Source organism: Akebia trifoliata, chromosome 5 (genome assembly GCF_017979445.1).
Source record: "Akebia trifoliata isolate Shusen 1 chromosome 5, ASM1797944v1, whole genome shotgun sequence".
Classification (NCBI taxonomy): domain Eukaryota; kingdom Viridiplantae; phylum Streptophyta; class Magnoliopsida; order Ranunculales; family Lardizabalaceae; genus Akebia; species Akebia trifoliata.
This window is the reverse complement of record NC_141379.1, coordinates 7,578,629-7,600,451: the sequence shown is the minus strand read 5'-3', so window position 1 is coordinate 7,600,451 and position 21,823 is coordinate 7,578,629. Positions and strand designations below refer to the sequence as shown.

Genomic DNA, 21,823 nt, shown 5'->3' with positions numbered 1-21,823 from the left:
GACTTATGCAGCACACAAAATCGTCACCAAACTCCTCAAATGCATACACAATTCCTCAGAAAATCCATGTAGGAGAGTGTCAAAGATCTCCGAAGGAAGCCAATTTCTCTCAAAATGATCGAAGACTAAAGCCTCGACTCAAAATGAGGCTTTTTACATAGATTTATATCAATGATTGCTATGCCTTCATTTTTTGTACGCAAAAGTTATAAATTTGCCTTCTACAATGAAAACCCAACAATACTCCTTTGATCAAACACACAAATAGTCCGGTGGTAAGCAACTTGCACATGCGCACACACACACACACTCACATGGATGTGCGACAGTGAAAGTGAAACTGAAAGCAAGACCTAGGAGGCACAATAAGAGGGTTATGGAAGAAGGATGAAATTTATTTATAGGGGACAGAAAGGTTATATGCTATAATGAAGTATAAAATTGAAGATTGCAATACGATGTACATAATAATTAGATTGCCCCTAGAAAAACAGCCAAACATTGAGTAATCTTCACAGGCTTCATTTTACTTGGTAATCATACAAAAGATGGAGAACAATCAGTTGTATATATCCCGTGAATGATCTATATTCTTAAGTGATTAGTATTTCTTTTGTACAAAGTGCTAGGAGAACTACATGATAGTTATCATTCCAGTCATAGATAGTTCATTAATTTGTTGGAAAAAAAAATATCATGGTGACATGATGAAATCATTTATTGAGTAGGGCTTTCAAGTGTGATAAATGGGTAAATTTTGATAACAGAGAAACCGATGAGAAAAATTGATAATAGAGCACCTTCAACGTAAATGTTACTTGTTATTGTTACTAAAGCTCAAGCTAGAATGAAGCAGCAAGCATCTATATAACTTTTTGAAGATGTTAACTACAATTAATTATCAGCATGGACTTGTGAACAGGTTATATATTCCATTTCCCATTCTCTCTCAATATGTCACCCTAGGTGTCTATCTCCAACTAAAAACTGAAAGTAACATTGTTTAGCAGAACGACCAATCTCATGAAGATAACATGATAGATGTTGCTTTTCAACATTTAAACATAAATTCTACAAATATTACAATGTGTCTCAACTTTTATTTTTGTTGTCTGGTTTCTTGTTTTGTTTTTCTGTTTCTGTTTTCTGGTTATGTTAACCTTTTTTTTTCTCTTTTATATACTTCAAGCTAAGCAAAATCTGTCACCAATAGCTTCAATCTTTCAATGATTTTGTCCCATAGTCAACAAAGGAAGACTACAATAAAACCCTTTCTATTCTAGCTTTGACCATTCTAATTTGACAACCTTTATCAAATGATACAGTTTTCTTCACCAATTTATGCACATAATAACCCAAATACAGACACATTTTATTCTATTTAATATACTTAATGCGTTCTCATGAAGCAAGATTTTTTTCCTTCCATCTGTGCATGGAAAGATGGGGGAAGGATCCAAAATAATATTATTGATATTTTTCACCAACATTCAATCATTTGGGAAGTTATCATGTGAACGAAGAAGAATTAAAAAGCATCTCACTTGTACAACAGCTGCTATAAATATTTTTTAAAAATTACATATTTGCAGATCCTCATCTATACCCCTTTCTCAACACAGTTTGATCTGCCAAATGCTCAAAAGTCATATTAATATACTATTAAAATGAACCCTCAATGTGTATCGTAGATGATTGGGTATACCCCAGTTCTTCATTTACTTTTATTCAGTGTAAATTAGCATCTCTAAACAATTTCAACAAGGCTAAATTAACTATGACTAGAAAAAAAATATATTGGAAATAGCTGAGGGTGTAACCTTTAAGGGCTATCTAAATTGCTCGACCTGCAAGAGTAATGGTGTGGCATTGAGCACTTTACATTTACAATATAAGCTCAACTGCAATTCAGATAATTTCTCTCTTTATTTTTAATTATAGATGTGAATGATAGCAAGAATAGAGAGGAACATGAGAAATTTAGATTTAATAAACTATAAATGAGGTAACAAGGGACTGAAGAATCCATCATTGAGTATTATTCGGCAATAACATATCTCCATAAAAGTTAGATTTCCGTTCTAGAACATTAACAAATTGACTGAACATTGAACAACGAAAACTTCTAACAAGATCCTAGTCAAGAAATAAAACAACACACCTAGCAATATTGACACGGGAAGAGCTGGCAAGGCTTTCTGATAAATTGCTAGAAGCATCAGAGTGATACCAAGACCAGCTATGATAGCAAGATAACAAGCGTAAACAGTCGTAAAATCATACATTGCTGCCCTACCAACCAACACACTGTAGAAGATAAAATCACCCAACCCCAGCTTAATCGCACCAGATGAACCCAACCCGATACCCTCAACTGCCCAACGATCTTCATCTCCATCTCTTTGAGCATTGGGTCTTTCCAATTGCCGATCGATCAAAGGTGCCATCACCTCAGACACCCCATTGGGTCTTTCCAATTGTTGATCAATCAAAGGCGCCACCAACTCAGACACCTCTTCAGACATCCGACCCTCTTCAGCAATTACCAATCTTGGCTCATTTTGGTGATCCCCAGCAGCTAACATCGCTCCAAGGGTCGAATTTGAATTTGGATCTGAATCAGAACCAACGGCAACACCCCTCCTTCCTCTCCATGACCTCCTCTCTACTACACCTTGACGAGGACCCGAATCATCATGAATAACGGGTCGGGCCTCATAAACCAAAGCTGGGATATCTTCATCTCTCGACATAGCGAGCTCTACCAAGATCTTCAAAGGCCCGCCAGGCAACAAAACCGCGGCAAGATCATACAAAGCCAAGGCTACTAGAAGTACCCAAGTGGTCCATTCAGGTAGCAATGTAAACCAATAAGCAACTAACATCCCAATAACCACCAAGTACCCTTGTGTGATCAAAATTGCCATCTTTGACATAAAAACAGATATAACTCCAACAACAGTGAAATTAAACAAAATCACTAGAAATGTGATACAATCTATAGGGATATTAAAATCCTTGATTAAGAATATTGCAATTTCACCACCCATGAATCCCAAAACAACAAAAGAAGAGAAACCCATGTAGATTTTGAGAAACTTAGTGAATCTGAAATAAAAAAGGAGGACTAATATGAAAGTGACGATAGTGATAACAGCTACAAATACAATAGAGTTCAAAAGGGCACCTGTGAATTTGTTCCAAATTGAATCTGAGGTGTCCTCATTGTAAGCTATGGTGGCTATGGTAGTTAGAGATGATGAAGAATCAGAGGAGTTGGTGTTGAGGATTGTTACCAAAAGAACTACTAAGAACATACAGGTGGAGACTGGAGCTATGATTCTGATGATTTCTTCACCAAGAGATTCCAGGATGCTGGTGGGTTTGGGATTTGGGGCCATTGGGTACTTGAATTTGGATAAAAAAAACTGATTTTGGTGCAGAGTGATTGATGGGTTGTGATCTTTGTTTGGGGGTTTTGGGTTTGGAAGACTAGGAGGGCAGATTCATCCAAAAGTCTGAAAGTCTGCAATAGGTCGCCCTGGCTGTAGGTTTGTCGTGGGTTGTTATTTGTTAGAGTGGTTTTCCTCGTGATGGACCATTTTACATAAAAATACGGTTGATTAGTTATTTATAGCCGTTGACTCGAGTCTTGTTATGTAGACCATGGTTTAAAGAGCCAAAACGTACCTAAATATTTCTAAAACATTCGAAACATTTTTTTTTTAAGTCTTTCAGAGGATACCTATGTCAAGGGGTATGTCCTTAGTTTAAAAATTCAAGGATTTCTTATATTTAAAGGGATCTTTTTCTAAATCCCTCAAGTCTTTGAAGAGAGACTGAGGTCAAGAGCATAACAATCTCAATTCTTCATCTAAAAAATCAAAAAATAGAGTAGAATGAAGAAGAGGTGAGTCAAACAAACTTGGAACTTCGGTGCCAACGTCTCTCTCTCTCTCTTCTTATGCCACTAGTAGATCTAAAAATCCTAATTTATAGAGTCAATGACCGAAAAATAACCTGAGAAACCTTGTTCGAAAACAATTCTCCATCAAAAAAAACTAGACCACAGGAGAATGGGAACTTAGGAATAGAAACCCTGAATATTTCAATTAGCTTAGTACTCGAATCATGATATAGACATCATTGATGAGATTAATTTTGGTGTGGGGATCAACTAAGATTTGATTAAGTATTCACGAATTAAGGGGCCAAATAACTATGCCAAGTGATATAATACAAAATAAATAATAAAATATTTATTCAATTATTGTTTGATGAATCCAACGTAAAATATTTTATGTTAAAAAAATGAAAAATAATTTTTTTGTATTTCAAGTAAGTCTATCAATTGGTTGGACTTTAGTCCGGTTACGAGCTTGGGCAACACTTTTTTATTTTTTTTATTTTTTACAACACATGGTATCCTCACAAATTTTAGCATGCGACTAGTCCCTATGAATGCATGCCCTAAAGTCTTTGAAGAGAGAATGAGGTCAAGAACACATCATCAATTTTAAAACATGATATATTTAGAACAATCTCGATTCTTCATCTAAAAAATCAAAAAACAGAGAAGAATGAAGAAGAAGAAGAGATGAGTCAACCAAACCTAAAACATCGGTGCCAACGTCTCTCTCTCTCTCTCTCCTAACGCCACGAGTGGATCTAAAAACCCTAATTTATGGTGTCAACAATCAAAAATAACCTGAGAAACCTTACTCAAAGACAATTCTCCATAATAATAATCAAATAAAATAAAAACTAGACCACATGATGATATAGTGAGGAGATCAATCTCACCAAAAATTAGCTCATTCTAAAACTGATAACCCCATCAAAAATGGTTTACAAAGAAATGGACGATCCACGATTCTTCAACTTGTAAATTGGGGTTATAAGTTTCATAATATATTAATTTTTTGTGACAATGATCTCTTCAACATAAAAATTATCATCACAAAAACTAGCCCATTCCGAAATTTTTAACCTATATAAGAAAAGACATGTTGACCAAATAGTTGCCTTTTGATCATGACCTATTGGGTTCAACCCGACTCATTAATAAGTCTAAATACTTGCGGATGAAGTCAACTTGGGCTATGATTTTGAGGTCAAAATAGGATCGGCTCTTTTCCAACCTAATTCAATCCATTAATAATACTAACTTTCAAGGGATACAAGCAATAAAGACTAGCCGTTATGGAAAATAATTTTATTTCTCATCTAAATTAACTTTTTCATGACATTTTGATCTTTTTTAACCAAAAAATAGGCAAAATAAATAATGAGTATTTGTAGACACGAGATTTTTGAGCTTGAAGATCTCTACTACTTGGATTTAGAGTCGTCGCCATTCTTTTTTTTTAGAAAAATGTGTGAATGGACATCCTGAAAGTAGTTTTAAAAAATCATTTTATTTGTAGTGACTCTTATATAGATAAAAGATATTAGTCATCTAAAATCTAGGTTAAGGGGTCTATATTAAGGAATAGGGAAGGTGCTAGGCACCCTACTCCCTTCATCATTGGTGGTTACCTCAGATTCGATTAATTTTGGAAAATAACTAAAAAATCAAAAAAATTCAATCCGTACTTGTAGACACCCCATTTTTGCACTCGCCTGATTAATCAACTCGTCAATCCGATTGCAATGATTCCCAATGATGGATGTGTATTCCGTTGCTTTATTTTGTTACCAGATGTATTTCAGAAATCCGGATGAGGTATCTCGAACTGACAAAACCTTAGAAACCACACTACGCTAGGAAAATACGACTCCAGAAACATAGAAATCATCATCTTACAGATCAAAAAGAAACTTCACGATAAAAATCACTAAAAAATTACCAAATTACCAAAATACCCCTAACCTCAAAACAATCCTAGAGCCTACGTTACGCTTAGGAAAACTCTCTTGAACACATAAAATAACAAATCGAAACCAAATAAATCATTTCACCAATTTTAACAAAATTTGACAAAATTACGAAAATGCCCCTCATAAAGTTCACAATCATTTCACATAAAAATTTTCATAAATGACACAAACCAACATTCTCATTGAATTCCTTACGAAAAAACCGATTCTAAAACATCCTAGAACATTAAAAACCGACTTGAAACGTGAAAAGTCCTCTCCGGGAGTAAAACGGTAATTTCACAATTTTCATAATTAAAAAATTCAAAATTAATAAATAAAATATTAAATAATTAAAGTGAAACATTGATGAAATTAATTTAAAATTTTGAAATTAAAAAATCGATCAATCGGACTTTCGGGTAAAATTGTTGAGGGTTCGTGGGATATTTCTTTAAGGACCCCTACATTTGGGGGTTCAAAGAATTAAAGAAATAATGGAAGGGGGTTCTCCAAAATTTAAAGTCAATCAAGCAAGACTGTAGTCAAAGTATTAAAGTCAATCAAGTGAGACTAAAGTCAAAATTAAAGTTAATTAAGCAAGACTGAAGTCAAAATATTAAAAGTCAATCAATTAAGACTAAAGTCAAAACATTAAAAGTCAATCAAATAAGACCAAAAGTCATAATAGAGTTCTAATTAAATAATAACTCTATCTAATAGAGTTCTAACTTAAAAACAATTCTATCTAAAACAATTCTAATTAAAACACAATTCTACCTAAAACAATTTTAACTAAAACACAACTCTAATCAAAAGAACTCTAATTGAATACTAATTCTATCTAAATCAACCCTAAAAAAATCTATAAATAGAGGTGCTCACACCCTATTTTCGTATCAAATCATAAACCCTAAGAGAAGTAGGTCTAGAAGCTCCCCTAACCCCCCATAAACCTAGTTTTGGAGCCCCAACTCCTTACCTAACATCCCTCCTTCAATTTTAGTCTAGAAAACACCTAAAATCCCTCCAAAAACACTCCCAAATCCGCAACAAACTTGAAGAGTTCAGATCCAAAAATAAGGAGATACCTTGATCTAGGAGATCCGAAGTCAAATCCGGAGACAGAACGAAGCAAGGGAGTACAGTACAAGGAGCTCTTTTTGTCAGATCTGAGGGAACAAAATCCTTGCTATCGGAAAGGTATGTAATTTTTTTATTTTTATCTAGGTTTTTAGCAATGTGATATATTTGAGAAGTTAGTAGAGACCGACTTTGGTCGGGCGGGGTTGGTGCCTAACACCTTCCAACCCCGTAACATGATCCCCGAATTCAGATTTTTTGTGGTAGATTAGTTCTTTTTATCCATGTTAGAGTCAGTTTGGTTCCTAGACCACAATAACTAGGTGGCGACTCCCAAACCTCAAGGGTCAAAAGCGGATCCACGCACACCGCGGATCGAGGGCGCTTTCAGTACTATTGAGTGCGAAGGACTTTAATTTCGATTTAAACCTTTAAGGACTTTCTTATTGAGGAAGAGACTTTTTTATGGTCCATACTTTTAGTAAATCTTGAAAAAATGTAGATTTTTTGGTCAAGGGCCCAAGGCCTTAGTGTCAAAATCTTTTGTAGTTTGTGCACTAATGTAAGGATTTTTTAAGAAATATTTTCGAAAAAGGATTTTCAACTTCTACCCTTTCGACTAAATCAAAACCCAATCAATCGAAAGTAAATGAGGATATGCATCACATCTTAGGGTCAATAAAAAAATAAAAATAAAATAAAAATATGGGAAAAGTAGAAGGGGGAATTATGGAGGGGAGAGAAGAGGTTTTTTATATGTTTTTATTATCCACACCCTATCTTGTTCTTCTTCTTTTTGATCTTCAAGTGATGAGCATTAATCTTAATCTTAATATGTTAGATGTGTGAGATTTATTAATGGTTAAAGAGTATAACTGTAGAGGTTATGAGAGTGAGAGAGAGAGAGAGAGAGTTGTAAGTAGAGAAAAAGCTGAGGTTGAAAGTGAGTTGAGGAAAAGTGAGGTATGATAGAGAATTCAAGTCTTGGAGGCCTTTGTGGTGAGAAAAGGGTGTACATGAATTTTAGGGGTAAAATGAGTTAAAAATGTGAAAATGGGTAGAATGATGTGAGGTTTATAAATGTAATATGTGTAAATTAAGGGTGGTGAAAGATTATTTGTGAAAAGGGGTGTAAATAGGTTGTTTGTGATCCAAATGAGTTAGATCTTTCAATTATTTATTATTGAGTGTTAGGTGAGTTAAATGAAGTGGGTTTTGTTAAAAGAATGAGTGTGTAAGAGGGTGATTGTTGATATTTTGGAAGGGTTGAGGGAATGGTGACATGTCAAAGAAGTGTGGGGGTGTGTGTTAGGTAAGTTGATTAGAGAGAAAGGGTATGAGAATGGCTTGTGATGACAGATTCAGAGAGATTGTTGAAGGTAGATTATGACATAGGTATGTGTTGAGATGTGCATAAGTTATAATGGGGTTGGTAGATGAATTAGGAAGGTGAGTTGAGCTGATGACATGTGTCTCATTGGGATGATCATTGGATCATTGTGGTGATTGGTGGTGATTATTAGACTTAGGTTGAGACTTAAAATAAGGGTTTCGGGTTGAGCTTTGGATCTAATGGGCTTAGGTGTTAACAATGGGAGAATGGGGGAGATTCTTAGCCCATAGGCCAAGTAAAAGGGGTCCTAAGCCATTTATTTGAAAAATAGACAAGTTTTTTTTATTTATTTAAGGTTTAGGCCTTGGGACTCATTCCAATTTTAGGTATTTTTGCGAATGACCCATTCAAATTTGAGTGTATTTTTTTTTTAAAGGAAAAACTTAAAATGACTTCCTGCGAAACTCTTATATCTCAAAGCGAAAGAACTATGGTTATTTGCACACAACCACGTCAGCCCAGTGTTGAGCGCAATCTTGTGGCTTTATAATGACACTTTTTTAAATGAACAAAAAATAGAGGGTAATTGGAAGTTTATGGACTTCCTCGTATATAAAAGAGCTACTATTAACTGCATATCGATAATATGTAAAAGTTTGGGTGCCAATAGAAACCATCTCTCTCTCTGTCTCACTCACTCACTATTTCTATTTGTTAGATTTAGAATTTTACATGAACCTATTCCTAATTGAAAATAATCTTTGAAATTGTTTGAATGTCAATTCTATGGAGGGTTTGTAATGTTTGATAGTGTGCTTTACTCTTTAATTAGGTGTGATAATTAATTTTAAAAATTAGAGTGTAATAAGTAAAAGTTGAGGCCAAGATAGAGAGATTCAACTGGCACAAGAAAGTTTTGATTGTATAAAATTGGTGTGTCAATAAAATCTCTCTAAAAATATAGTTAAGAGGGTATTTTGATAATTTGGATATCATAAAGAATTTTCTTACCATTTAGGGGAGCATTACAAATTGAATAGAACAATGCTTAAGTGACCTCAAGATTGTACCTCATATCTCACTTTCCTGACGTGGAAGTATATAAGAATCATAGAAACTTTTCCTCGAGATACGAGAGAAAGTATGTGGACTGTACGCACTTCCACGTCAGTAAAGTGAGGTTTGAGGTAAAACACGCCTGAACAGTGGCAGAAAATGGCTTGGTAACATCTTCATTTCGGTTCTTTCATCCAATGGACCAAATGCTTCAATAGAAATTTAGACGGACCAGATTCGCCTATAGGGTTCCTATATAAACCACACTCGTCATTCTCAAAACCCTCTCATCAATAAGGGTTTTAGTCTCATAGTGAGAGAAGAAGAGAGAGAAGGTACGGTTTTCTTCTTTCTTCCTGTATTTAGCAGAAAGATCGAACCCTAAACCCTTGATTTCATTTCCTAGGGTTTCTGGTGCGGATTCATTCTCTTCATTTCTATTCTTAGCTCTGCTTAGTTTTGTTTGTCAAGAGTCGATCACGGTTTCTAGGGTTTGATCTGGTTAATAATCGATCATCTAATGTTATTTTGTTGTGTTTGTTTCAGAGTTGTTTTGGAAATTTTGTTTCTGCGATTTTTAGATTTTTTTTTTCTTTTATTTATTATTTTATAGATTTTATGTTCTTTCTTCTTGATCTAAGAACCAGTATTAAATGATTATGATGTTGCTTTAGGGTTTTTCTTCTGCAACAAAGCTTGTTTTTTTTTTTTTTGGCTAATGTAATTATAATTTTTTTTCAACTTGATTTTAACAGTAAGAGAAACTTAAATGTCTTATCTGTATATTAGTTTCCCATTTAGTTGTGTTTGGTAGTTGAATATGATGTTTTAGTTCCTTCGATCTGTATGTTTATGTTTTCAGAAACAAACAGATATCATGTGGGACTTGGTTTGATTTAATTTTTAATTATTTCAATTGTGGCGCCTTTACATTGTGTTGCTCAAGCCTTAATTCCCTGTTTGGGAATATCCCAAGTTGTTGATAGATCATGGTTAACGAGCTTGGTGAAATTGTTGTTTGAATTTCTTTTTTGGCAAGCATGCTTATGTTTAATCAGTAAAAAAGGAAGAAATCATTAAGTAACTATGAGCAGAAACTGTATAAAAGGCGAAACTTGTCAGCAAAGAAAAAGTGAAAGACCTTTGGTTTTGAAACCATTTCTTTGAGCTCCTTGAACATCTTCTTTCTTTGTTAGGTGCTCAATGGGAGTCCCACTGCATCTTATTTCACTATGCCCAAAGTTTATATAATGTTATTCGATTGTATAATGGGTTGAGACTGGTAAATAAATGGTATTATGTAACGGTGGCCCCAACCCAGATAATCTTTAACTTTTCTTTATTTTAGTTAACAATCAATATGTGTTACAGAATGTCTTAATAGCGTTATTTGTGTACAAAGGCTGTGAACGGTAAGATGACCCAATTAAGGAATGCCGCCATCCCCCTGGAATGGGTACTGGACTTTTCCGTTATAAGGTTGCCCACTTAAGCTGTTGGTAAAATTAGGAGGGGGAAACTGGTGTTGTCAATTGATTTGATTGTTTAGTCCCTCAATTTTGTTTATTTATTTATTTATGGATTTTCGGTTCTTAATTTGAGATCTGTCTGCACTTTGTTGTAGTCATCTGTTTTTGTTTTTGTACCTGATGAGCTTGCCACCTGTTCCTAATTTTTTATTTTATTTTAAAAAGAACCCTATACTTGTTCTATTGCCTGGTGGTGCTTGGGTATTAGTTTGAAGTTCCCACAGTTTTTAAGTCCGTATTCAAAGTGATATTGTCCTTCCAACTTCTCCGTATGTTACAAATTTTGTAGTGAATGAATATCTAGACTTTTTCACGTATTTTTAGAATATGATTTCGAAAAAGTAATAGTATTGAGATGTAATTGCTTCGTCATCTTTATTCCTTGTTAGACTTGCAAAAATTGCGGAGACATGACAAGTCCTCTTTTCTTGTGGTTTTGTTATTTTAGATTATAACAATGGCTTTCCTTGGTAAAGTTGGGAATCTGCTTAGACAGAGTGCTAGCAAGCACATCAATTCCAAATTGTCTGCATCCAATCCATCAATATTCCAAGCAATCAGATGCATGTCATCTTCCAAACTCTTTGTTGGAGGTGTGTTCGATCTCCATTTGGTACAATATGAAACATTTTTATGATTTTATTTTGTCACAATATCTTCAACGTTCGTAAATTCAGGTCTTTCATATGCAACGGACGACACAAGTTTAAGAGAAGCTTTTACTTCCTATGGGGAAGTTATTGAAGGTATTTGTCATTATTTATCCTTCATTTTTTCCCTTCAAGTTGATTACCATCTTTGCTACTTGTATTATGATAATTTGCATGCCATCATCATTATATCATCTCCATCAAGTTTGCATTTCAAATATCTGAGTACAATTTATCGAATCATGTCCCTCCACCCAATTCTGTCTAAAACTATGTTATTTGATAATGCTGTAAAAAGCCATATTTATGGTAGGAGATTATGAAAAAATGACCACCAACCTATTGTAGTCCTCCTCTATCCGGGCTTGAGACTAGGAATGCAAGCCTAGTTGTCAAATACAGTTTGTTAAAACTGTTTTCAGTTCCTCATGCGATTTCCATTAATAATTTCTGAAAATAATCTGGCCTTATTTAATGTTGTCTTCCCCTTTTAAAATTCTTTGATTGTTCAATTTTCTGCATCTATCTTGGTGTTTGTATTTAGTTTTCTTCTGCTTCAATTCTTTATAATTTATAAATTCCATTCACTCGTTTTTGTATCTAGTTTTCTTCTTTAAATTACTTGAGAACAACTTTAACTACTCTTTTATTGTCTCCGTGCTAGAATGCATAGCATGCTAACTTCTGATCAGTTGGCATGCATCATCTTCAATTTGGTATGGAGTATGGACTACAAATTCCCTTGCCCTTATATGAACGATAGTAACCACGTTGTATGTTTTTCCCTGTATAATTAGCTTAAAGCCAGAAAGGAATGAGAAACTATGATTTTGGTTTGAGAAATGTGTCCCATCTGTTGAATACCTGTTGAAGAAATGCAGTTTGAGAAAGTTCTCTTATTATGTTCGTGATAGCTAACGATTAATTTGAACATCATGATGTTTGTGTCAGCAAGAGTTATCATGGATCGTGAGACGGGTAGATCCAGAGGCTTTGGTTTTATTACTTTCACATCTAGTGAGGAGGCCTCTAGTGCCATGCAGGCTATGGATGGAAAGGTACTACATCTAAGACTGTTTAACCTAACCGTTGTTCAGCTCCAACAGATTTCACATTTATCATTGGAAATGTCTTGGTTAGAGGTTTTTACTATACTATTCTTGCCCTAAAGTGACTTACTGATTTGAAATTAAGATATTTTTGAAAATTTTGACCAAAAAAATTAGTTCTAAACAGAGGCAAAAGAAAGATACATGGGCTTTGCCATTGAAAGTCAAATAAAGTGACATTTGGTCGATTTATAAATTTTGATAAAGGAGTGGTTTTGGTTTTATGAAGAATAAAGAGATGAATTGCCCTTTGATTGAATCATACTAGTAATTCTGAACAAAATGTTAGATGACTCTAAAGATAGGTCATACTTGTTATAAAGTAGATAGATATAAAGTAGACAGATATCTTTAAGGGAATGGAAATGGAACCAAGTTTTGAGATGAAGCCTGAGAAAATGGTTTACCCATATATTTTTTTTAATTTAAATCGGTGTAGATAGCCCCATCTACCTAGTGTGAAGTACAGTTCGTATGCGATTCTAACCTGGTATAGATAAAAAACGCCTGACATGTAGTCCAAAACTTTCTTATAGTTAGTATTTGAAGATTGAAAATGGGGAAATTATAGTTTATTTCTATCGCTTCATTTATTAACAGGCATGACTGACTACAGATTTTTTTTTTTTAAACTTCACCAGGATCTTCATGGAAGAATGGTAAGGGTTAATTATGCAGCGGATCGGGCAGGAGGATTCCGTAGTGGTGGTGGTGGTTTCGGTGGTGGTGGTTATGGCGGTGGTGGTGGTTATGGAGGTGGTGGTGGCTATGGCGGTGGTGGTGGTAGTTATGGTGGAGGTGGTGGCAGTTATGGAGGAGGTGGTGATAGCTTTGGAAGTGGAGGGGGTAGCTATGGTGGTGGACCCAGAAGTGGTGGTTATGGTGGTGATAGTTACGGAAGTGGAGGAGGTGGTGGTGGTAGCTACAACAGTGGAGGCTATGGTGGAAGCAGTGGTGGCTATGGTGACAGCAGTGGTGGAAATTTTGGTGTTGCTGGTGGTGTTGGTTGCAGTGATAACAATGTTAGTGGCGGTACTGGTGGTGACAGCGGCAGCTATGGAAGCAGTGGGGGCTATGGTGGGAACCCCGGAACTTCGTATGGCAGTAGTGCTGGTTCTGCAGGGTTTGGTCAAGATGATCCCTTGGAAGGAAACTTCAAGGATGACAAAGAACCCAACGACTATGCTGACAAAAGGGGTTGATTGAAATCTCCTCCCATGGAGGAAGACATTTGCCAAAGAAGAGATTAGTGATGGCACCAGTCATGTTTTAGGATTGGACCTTTGGTTATAATTTAGACTCATCTTTATTTCTCTCTTCTATCTTTTAATGGTTCTACAAATATTTTAATGCTGTTAAGAGTTACCTGATATATTATTTTTCTCCGAACATGGATTTGATATCTGAAGATGTCTCGTAATTAAAGCTCAGATTGCAATGAACAGACCTTTAGGAGTGGTTTAAAATTTTGTATCATTTAAGAATGTTTCAATGGAGACATCTCAAAGGGAAAGTTCAGTGTGATAGTTGAACTTTCGAGAGTTATTTCTTAAATGAACTTTAGCATTTGGTGGTTGTGAGAGTTAAAAGTTTTATCCAATGTTTCTCTGCCAAATTGTAATTAGATTTATCTTTTTTCCAAACAATTCCAAAAAAAAAAAAATCCTAACTATGTTTTCATTAAAAAAAATCTTTGTAACTTGTGTAGATTGAAACCAAGGATTCAAGATGGTTAGGAGCTGAGTTTGGATTTCAGGGATTTTTATCTTTTGAGGAATAAGAATTTTTTGAAAATAAGGTCATTTGTGTATCAGAAAAGCCTCTTTGTTTTAGGACAACCAAATATGTTTATTAGGTAATCTATGGTTTGGATCACAGTGGTTAAGATTGAAGGTTGAAACAGGGAGGGGAGGCTATATCTCGAGCAGCCAAATATGTGAGGTAATCTATGGTTTTGGATCACAGTGGTTAAGAGTGAAGGGTTTCAAAACGGGGAATGGATACTACTGCTTGTTTCTCCTACAAAGGGTTTCGAAACAGGTAACAGATGCTATAGCCCGTTTCTCTTATAGTTCTTGCTCTATAGCCCCGAACATGACATTGAAGGAATATATATATATGGGAGCGGTTCGGCAGACATAAAGTCTGCCCAGGTTTGTGCCAAGTTTTTTGAGTCATCTGATATTGTGAGATAGGACGGTCGAGATTGAATAAACCAGCTGTAAAGTGTAAACTTACTTTTGCGTACAGAAAATTTTAAATTTATAAGTAAACCCCTAGAAATTAAACCCAAGCCCCTCTATAGTTTTACTTTTAACTCCTCACCACATTTCCTTCTCTCTATCTCTCTCCAAATTCTCGAACAACCATATCAGGCGAAGATCCCTCTCAAACGAAGGCGATGTCTTCGGCGAAAGCATCTCTCTTGAACTATTGATTGGCAGCAATAGCAAAAATACCATATCTTTCTCTCTGCGCTATCTCTTTCTCTCGTACTCTCTCTCTCTCGAAACACCCTAACCCTAACTCTCCTTATCTCTAAACCTCAGCTTTCTTTTGTTAAGACCATGGTAAAATAAGCTTTCTTAGCAAATGAGGCAGCACAAAGGATGTCTCAAGCCCCTATCGTTCGATCTCTCTTTCTCGCATTGTTTATCGACGACAGAAACATACTCCTCTCTCTCTCTCTCTAAACCCCAAATCTTCTGTCTCAACTTTAAGATTTTTTTTAAAAAGTTTTTTCTTTTGTTTGTTTTTTAATTTCATTATACCATTGGAGAATTACAACGTTTTTTTTATGTTGTTTTAAATGGTTATAATTCCTTTGTAATGAGATTTAAAAAAAAAAAAAAAAAAAAATTGTATGATGTAAATCTAGGTGCTGGTACTCATCAATCTAAGATGAGGCCCCTCAAGAATGAGAAGGAGCACTATTAATTTCAATACTTATCCATCCCAGGACTTAACCAATGATAAATGTGAAAATGATATTCAATGGCAGCTAATTTGTTGCACATTTGACATTTGGATTTAGTCGAAAAAATTGGACTTGGCTTTTTTCTTTCTATTTTCTTGCATTGTATACTTTCCTCATGTTTTTTATTGCTTTTTTTTTTTTAATGCATTTGGGCAATTGACAACTTGACATCATGGTGAGGAAGAGAATAACTGCACTTCCTAGTGTTGGCGGTGAGAGCTAAGAAACTCAAGAAGCCAGTGGTAGTAGTGGTCGTAGTGGGCGACAGCGAATGTAAGGGGCTCCACAACCATTACTTCGAACAAACATGGATTTATATTTTTAAGTAGTGTTTGCTCAATTTTGATTGGATCATACATACCCTCTTATAATCACAAATGTCGCTATTTCTATAGCTTCTGATCTGAGCTGATGTGTACTCATAAGCACATAGTATTCCATGAATGTTCTGATTAATAATGGAAACATCATTTTGATTTCTTCGTAAATGGGTCTCTTGTTTAAGGAGATGAATACAGGAAGAAAGATGGATGAAATAAGGGAATTAATACATGACTTCTAGAACTTGGAATAAGAGCTTGATTGGGTACCAGGTACTTTATGACATGCAAATGGAATTTCCAAGAAGAAAGATAGATGAAATAAAGGAATTAAATCATGTATTCTGGTCAATGAGTTTCGTTCGGCGTTTAGAGAGTAATTACCATCAACTTGATGGCTACCATTTTTTTTTCGATCTGTGTCTAAAACCATTTTTTTAACCTTTTTTTTCCATATAAAGACCACCTTTTGAAAACAAATAATCTTACAGATAATGGAAATTGAATAAAATGAACCTAGATTTACAGCGAAACATTGGTGGATATCACTCTTGTTTCATAAAACAGATCATACATTTAAACATATTATCATCCACTCACATCTGCAAAAGTCCTGTCCCCTATATTATTTGGTAATCAGAAGCTAATGCAATCCATGATCTATTTATCCTAACCAACATCTAATGGGTAATCCAAAAGGTATACTATGCTTTTTATATTGTTGTCTGCAACCCAAGTACTAGAAAGGGCTTTCATTTTTCTTGCTCATGGACTATTACAAGTGTCTCACTAGAGAGAAAATAAACTCGTGAGTGTCAATGTGAGATAATAGAATGGATTAAGTAAACATATATAACTATTTTATTAATAAGCTTCATCGTTCATGAGTAATACAGTCATTCTTTAGGAAACAATAAAGAAAAAATAGAAGGCTCTCTTTGTTTAGAATACATCATAATTTTTTTATATGAAAGGTCTGCTTAAATACCCAATATAAAACCCTCTTTCACCCATTGATAGCTGAACCAACCACTCCAAAAATGGGAGCAAACAAATAAATACATATAAAAGGGGTGCTAATAAAGACCTGTTTCAATTGACTTAAGAAACTTGACCTTCTCTCCAACTTTTTATTTAGAAAGTACATCAAAAATAAATAGTCGAAACTTCTAAAAATAGACTATTTTAATCCTTAAAAGGATGTTAAGAAGAAAATGCCCCAATCTCCATCATTGCCATTTTAAACATCATGGCAGTTGGATTGCTCACTAAAGGTACCAATTTCTTTAGGAACCCTTAGATTATTGGACCCATTTGAGTTGAGGTGTGCTCTCCATCTGGTTGTGAGTTTCCATCTCTCCTCCCCACTCAATCGTAGAAGCACTATCATCTAAGCATGAGAAGAGGAAGGCAGGCCAGTACCCTAGCATATAATCATTTCCAAGTTGCATCCACCAGTGCCCCTCTTTTGGATGGGGTTAGAAGTTTCAGATTTGACTGATTTTTTTTTTCCAGATGATCTTCCCATCATAGAGATCATCCTCACAAAAAATTAACTCAATCCAAAATTTCTAACCCATATTTTGAAAATTTATTAATATTACATTGTTTTTACGTATGTTTTCTCATATGTCCCTTGAACCTGACCATATATATATATAGGAAATGTTCAACACCAAACATTTTGGCAAAACATTTTTCAAAACATGGGTTAGAAGTTTTGGAATGGGCTGATTTTTGGTGAGGATGATCTCTACGATGAGGAGATCATCATCACCAAAAATCAGCCCATTACAAAACTTCTAACCCATCAAAAATGGTTTACAAAAAATGGACAGTCCATGATTTTTCAACTAGTAAACATGGGGCTAGAAGTTTTGGAATGGGCTATTTTTGGTGAGGATGATCTCTTCATCGTAGAGATCATCCTCACCAAAAATTAGCCCATTCCAAAACTTCTAACCCATGTAGGAAAAAAATGGTTGGCAAAAATGTTGGCCAAAATGTTTGGTGCTGAACGGGACCCTATATATATATGGGTCCCATTCACCACCCTAAGCTTTACTCTACACCTTAACAAACGTGTTTTGTCCTACATGGGTTAGAAGTTTTGGAATAGGCTGATTTTTGGTGAGGATGATCTCCTCACCATGGAGATCATCCTCACCAAAAATCAGCCCATTCCAAAACTAACCCCATAAAAAATTATTTACAAAAAATGGACAATCCATGATTTTTCAACTTGTAAACATGGGGTTAAAAATTTCGGAATGGGCTGGTTTTTGGTGAGGATGAAGGTCCTCCTCACCAAATATCAGCCCATTCCAAAACTTCTGACCCATGTAGGACAAAACATGTTTGGTAAAACGTAGGGTGTAGGGTGTTGAACATTTCCCTATATATATATGGGAGCGGTTCAACAGCCCTAAAGTTTGCCAAACATCCAAACATTTTTTGTAAATCACTTTTGATGGGGTTAGAAGTTTTGGAATAGGTTGATTTTTTGTGAAGATGATCTCTATAGTGAAAAGATTATCCTCACCAAAAATTTTGTAAATCACTTTTGATGAGGTTAGAAGTTTTGGAATAGGCTGATTTTTGGTGAGGATGATCTCCTCATCATAGAAATCATCCTCACAAAAATCAGCTCATTCCAAAGCTTCTAACCCATGTTTTGAAAAATGTTTGGCAAATGTTAGGGTTGCCGAACCACTCTATATATATATATATAGGGCAGGTTCAAGGGACATATGAGAAAACATATGTAAAAACAATGTAACATTAATAAAATTTTAAAATATGGATTAGAAATTTCGGATTGAGCTGATTTTTTGTCAGGATGATCTCTGTGATGGGAAGATCATCCGGAAAAAAAAAATCAGTCCAATCTAAAACTTCTAACCCCATTAAAAGTGATTTAGAATGTGGACTATCGATTTTTTGTCAATTTTTGTGACTAATTTGTAAATCACTTTTGATGGATTTAGAAGTTTTTGATTGAGCTGATTTTTTGTGAGGATGATCTTCTCATCATAGTGACCATCCTTGCAAAAAATCAGCTCAATCCAAATCCTCTAACCCATATTTTGAAAAACCATTGTTTTTTCATGTTTTTACATATGGCCCTTGAACCCACCCCATATGTATATATATGGGGTCCCGTTCAGCAACAAACATTTTGGCAAACACATTTTTCAAAACATGGGTTAGAGGTCTTGGAATGGGTTGATTTTTGGTGAGGATGATCTCTATGGTGAGGAGATCATCCTCACCAAAAATCAGCCCATTCCAAAACTTCTAGCCCCAGTTTACAAGTTGAAAAATTGTGGACCGTCCATTTTTTGTAAACCATTTTTTATGGGGTTAGAAGTTTTGGAATGAGCTGATTTTTGATGATGATGATCTCCTCACCGTAGAGATCATCCACACCAAAAATCAGCCCATTCCAAAACCTCTAACCCATGTTTTGAAAAATGTTTTGCCAAAATGTTTGTTGCTGAACATTTCCCATATATATATATAATATATATATATATATATATATATATGGGAAATGTTCAGCACCCTAAGTTTTACCACACACTTTAACAAACGTTTTTTGTCTTACATGGGTTAGAAGTTTTGGAATGGGCTGATTTTTGGTGAGGATGATCTCTATGATTAGAAGATCATCCTCCCCAAAAATCAGCCCATTCCGAAATGTTTAGCCCCATGTTTACAAGTTGAAAAATCGTGGACCGTCCATTTTTTGTAGATCATTTTTGATGGGGTTAGAAGTTTTGGAATGAGCTGATTTTTGGTGAGGATGATCTCCTCACCATAGAGATCATCCTCACCAAAAATCAGCTCATTCCGAAACTTCTAACCCATGTAGGACAAAACGCGTTTGTTAAAGTGTGTGGTAAAACTTAGGGTGCCGAACGGGACCCTATATATATATATATATATATATATATATAGGGTCCCGTTCGGCACCCTAAGTTTTACCACACACTTTAACAAACGCGTTTTGTCCTACATGGGTTAGAAGTTTCGGAATGAGCTGATTTTTGGTGAGGATGATCTCTATGGTGAGGAGATCATCCTCACCAAAAATCAGCTCATTCCAAAACTTCTAACCCCATCAAAATTGATCTACAAAAAATGGACGGTCCACGATTTTTCAACTTGTAAACATGGGGCTAAACATTTCGGAATGGGCTGATTTTTGGGGAGGATGATCTTCTAATCATAGAGATCATCCTCACCAAAAATCAGCCCATTCCAAAACTTCTAACCCATGTAGGACAAAAAACATTTGTTAAAGTGTGTGGTAAAACTTAGGGTGCTGAACATTTCCCTATATATATATATATATAAAAGGAACGGTTCCACAGTCCTAAAGTTTGTCAAGTTTGGTGCCAAACATTTTTTGTAAATCACTTTTGATGGGGTTAGAAGTTTTGGAATATGCTGATTTTTTGTGAGGATGATATCTACGGTGAAGAGATCATCCTCACAAAAAATTAGCTCATTTTGAAACTTCTAACCCTAGTTTACAAGTTGAAGAATTGAGGACCGTCCAATTTTTGTAAATCACTTTTGATGGGGTTAGAAGTTTTAGAATAGGCTGATTTTTTGTGAGGAAGATCTCCTCATCATAAAGATCATTCTCACAAAAAATCAGCTCTTTCCAAAGCTTCTAACCCATATTTTGAAAAATGTTTGGCACCAAACTTGGCAAACTTTAGGACTGTTGAACCGTCCCCATATATATATATATATATATATTTGAAGGGAGCGGTTCGACAGCCCTAAAGTTTGCCAAATATATTGCCAAACATTTTTTGTAAATCACTTTTGATGGGGTTTGAAGTTTTGGAATAGGCTGATTTTTTGTGAGAATGATCTCTATGGTGAAGAGATCATCCTCACCAAAAATCAGCTCATTTTGAAACTTCTAACCCTAGTTTACAAATTGAAGAATCGTGGACCGTTCAATTTTTGTAAATCACTTTTGATGGGGTTAAAAGTTCTGGAATAGGCTGATTTTTGGTGAGGATGATCACCTCATCATAGAGATCATCCCCACAAAAAATCAGCTCATTTCAAAGCTTCTAACCCATGTTTTGAAAAATGTTTGGCACAATGCTGAACTGTCCCCATATTTGAATTATCAAAAAAAACTTTTAAATTTTTTTTTAATAAGTGTTTGACAGTGGATGGTCATTGAAGTCCTAAATTTAAACGATTAGATGCAACCATTTTGATGATGTGGCACACCCTCAAACGTGAATAAGAGCTACAGAGCGCTATAGAAGAATCGCGTTACAGAGGATCTACTCCCTTCAATTACAACTTTCCAAAACAATTTCGAATTTTGGGTACCTACTACTCAAGAGAGAGAGAGAGTTCTCCAAGGGTATAATTCATATCTTTAACCACTTGCAGATCCTCATATACGTTTCTATTGTTTGTTTAAGAATGTAAGACTCGTTCTCTTAATAACTTCATCTTTATGTATTTGGTATCAGAGGCAAAAGGCCATGGGAGGGGGGAGTAGGGTACAGGAATTGGTTGACTCACAGGCTCATGATCTGAAGGCTGTAGGTTTGAATCATGTCCCCGCTTAATCACTAGAGATGCAATTTTGGTATCAGTGGTACTGGACAAGCTCTTAGGGAAAAATCTCTTTCTTCTTTCTTTCTAGTGTGAATGTTTTGAAATAACCTTAAAAACAAGAGTTGAGGGGTTGGAGCTTATGTTGATCCGTTAAAACGCAAAATGTTGAGCTACTCTCATACCCAACTCGTGATTTTCAAACACACCCTAAATGTTTTAGATTTGTCCCTAAATGACCCCTTCATTCTGTTTATTTATTTTTATCATGTTAAGAGACTTTCTTTTTCTAATCAGGGCAAAGAAATG

At 35.2% G+C, this 21,823-nt stretch overlaps 2 protein-coding genes across 3 annotated transcripts; one reads left to right on the top strand and one right to left on the bottom strand.

Annotated features, from left to right (window-relative positions):
• Positions 1 to 1,951: 1,951 nt before the first annotated feature.
• On the bottom strand, positions 1,952 to 3,587 carry LOC147401360 (presenilin-like protein At2g29900). The gene is made up of 2 exons (XM_086442637.1): positions 3,188 to 3,587; positions 1,952 to 2,827 (listed from the first exon to the last, which is right to left on the bottom strand). The coding sequence occupies exons 1-2, from the start codon at positions 3,399 to 3,401 to the stop codon at positions 2,082 to 2,084; spliced, it is 960 nt and encodes a 319-aa protein (XP_086298763.1). The 5' UTR covers positions 3,402 to 3,587; the 3' UTR covers positions 1,952 to 2,081.
• Positions 3,588 to 9,509: 5,922 nt separating this feature from the next.
• Positions 9,510 to 14,023, top strand: LOC147401359 (uncharacterized). 2 transcript variants are annotated; one of them, XM_086442633.1, is made up of 5 exons: positions 9,510 to 9,666; positions 11,309 to 11,453; positions 11,538 to 11,606; positions 12,462 to 12,568; positions 13,261 to 14,023. In XM_086442633.1, the coding sequence occupies exons 2-5, from the start codon at positions 11,318 to 11,320 to the stop codon at positions 13,819 to 13,821; spliced, it is 873 nt and encodes a 290-aa protein (XP_086298759.1). In that variant the 5' UTR covers positions 9,510 to 9,666; positions 11,309 to 11,317; the 3' UTR covers positions 13,822 to 14,023. The 2 variants fall into 2 exon arrangements, with proteins under 2 accessions (XP_086298759.1, XP_086298760.1); XM_086442634.1 differs by having other exon boundaries at positions 9,609 to 9,745.
• Positions 14,024 to 21,823: the final 7,800 nt, after the last annotated feature.

Coding starts and splice junctions, on each gene's coding strand:
- LOC147401360 (XM_086442637.1), bottom strand. CDS start 3,401: ATGGCCCCAAATCCCAAACCCACCAGCATCCTGGAATCTCTTGGTGAA. Junction 2,828..3,187: donor AATTTGGAACAAATTCACAG/GTGCCCTTTTGA, acceptor GGGTACTTCTAG/TAGCCTTGGCTTTGTATGAT.
- LOC147401359 (XM_086442633.1), top strand. CDS start 11,318: ATGGCTTTCCTTGGTAAAGTTGGGAATCTGCTTAGACAGAGTGCTAGC. Junction 11,454..11,537: donor TTCCAAACTCTTTGTTGGAG/GTGTGTTCGATC, acceptor TCGTAAATTCAG/GTCTTTCATATGCAACGGAC. Junction 12,569..13,260: donor TGCAGGCTATGGATGGAAAG/GTACTACATCTA, acceptor AAACTTCACCAG/GATCTTCATGGAAGAATGGT.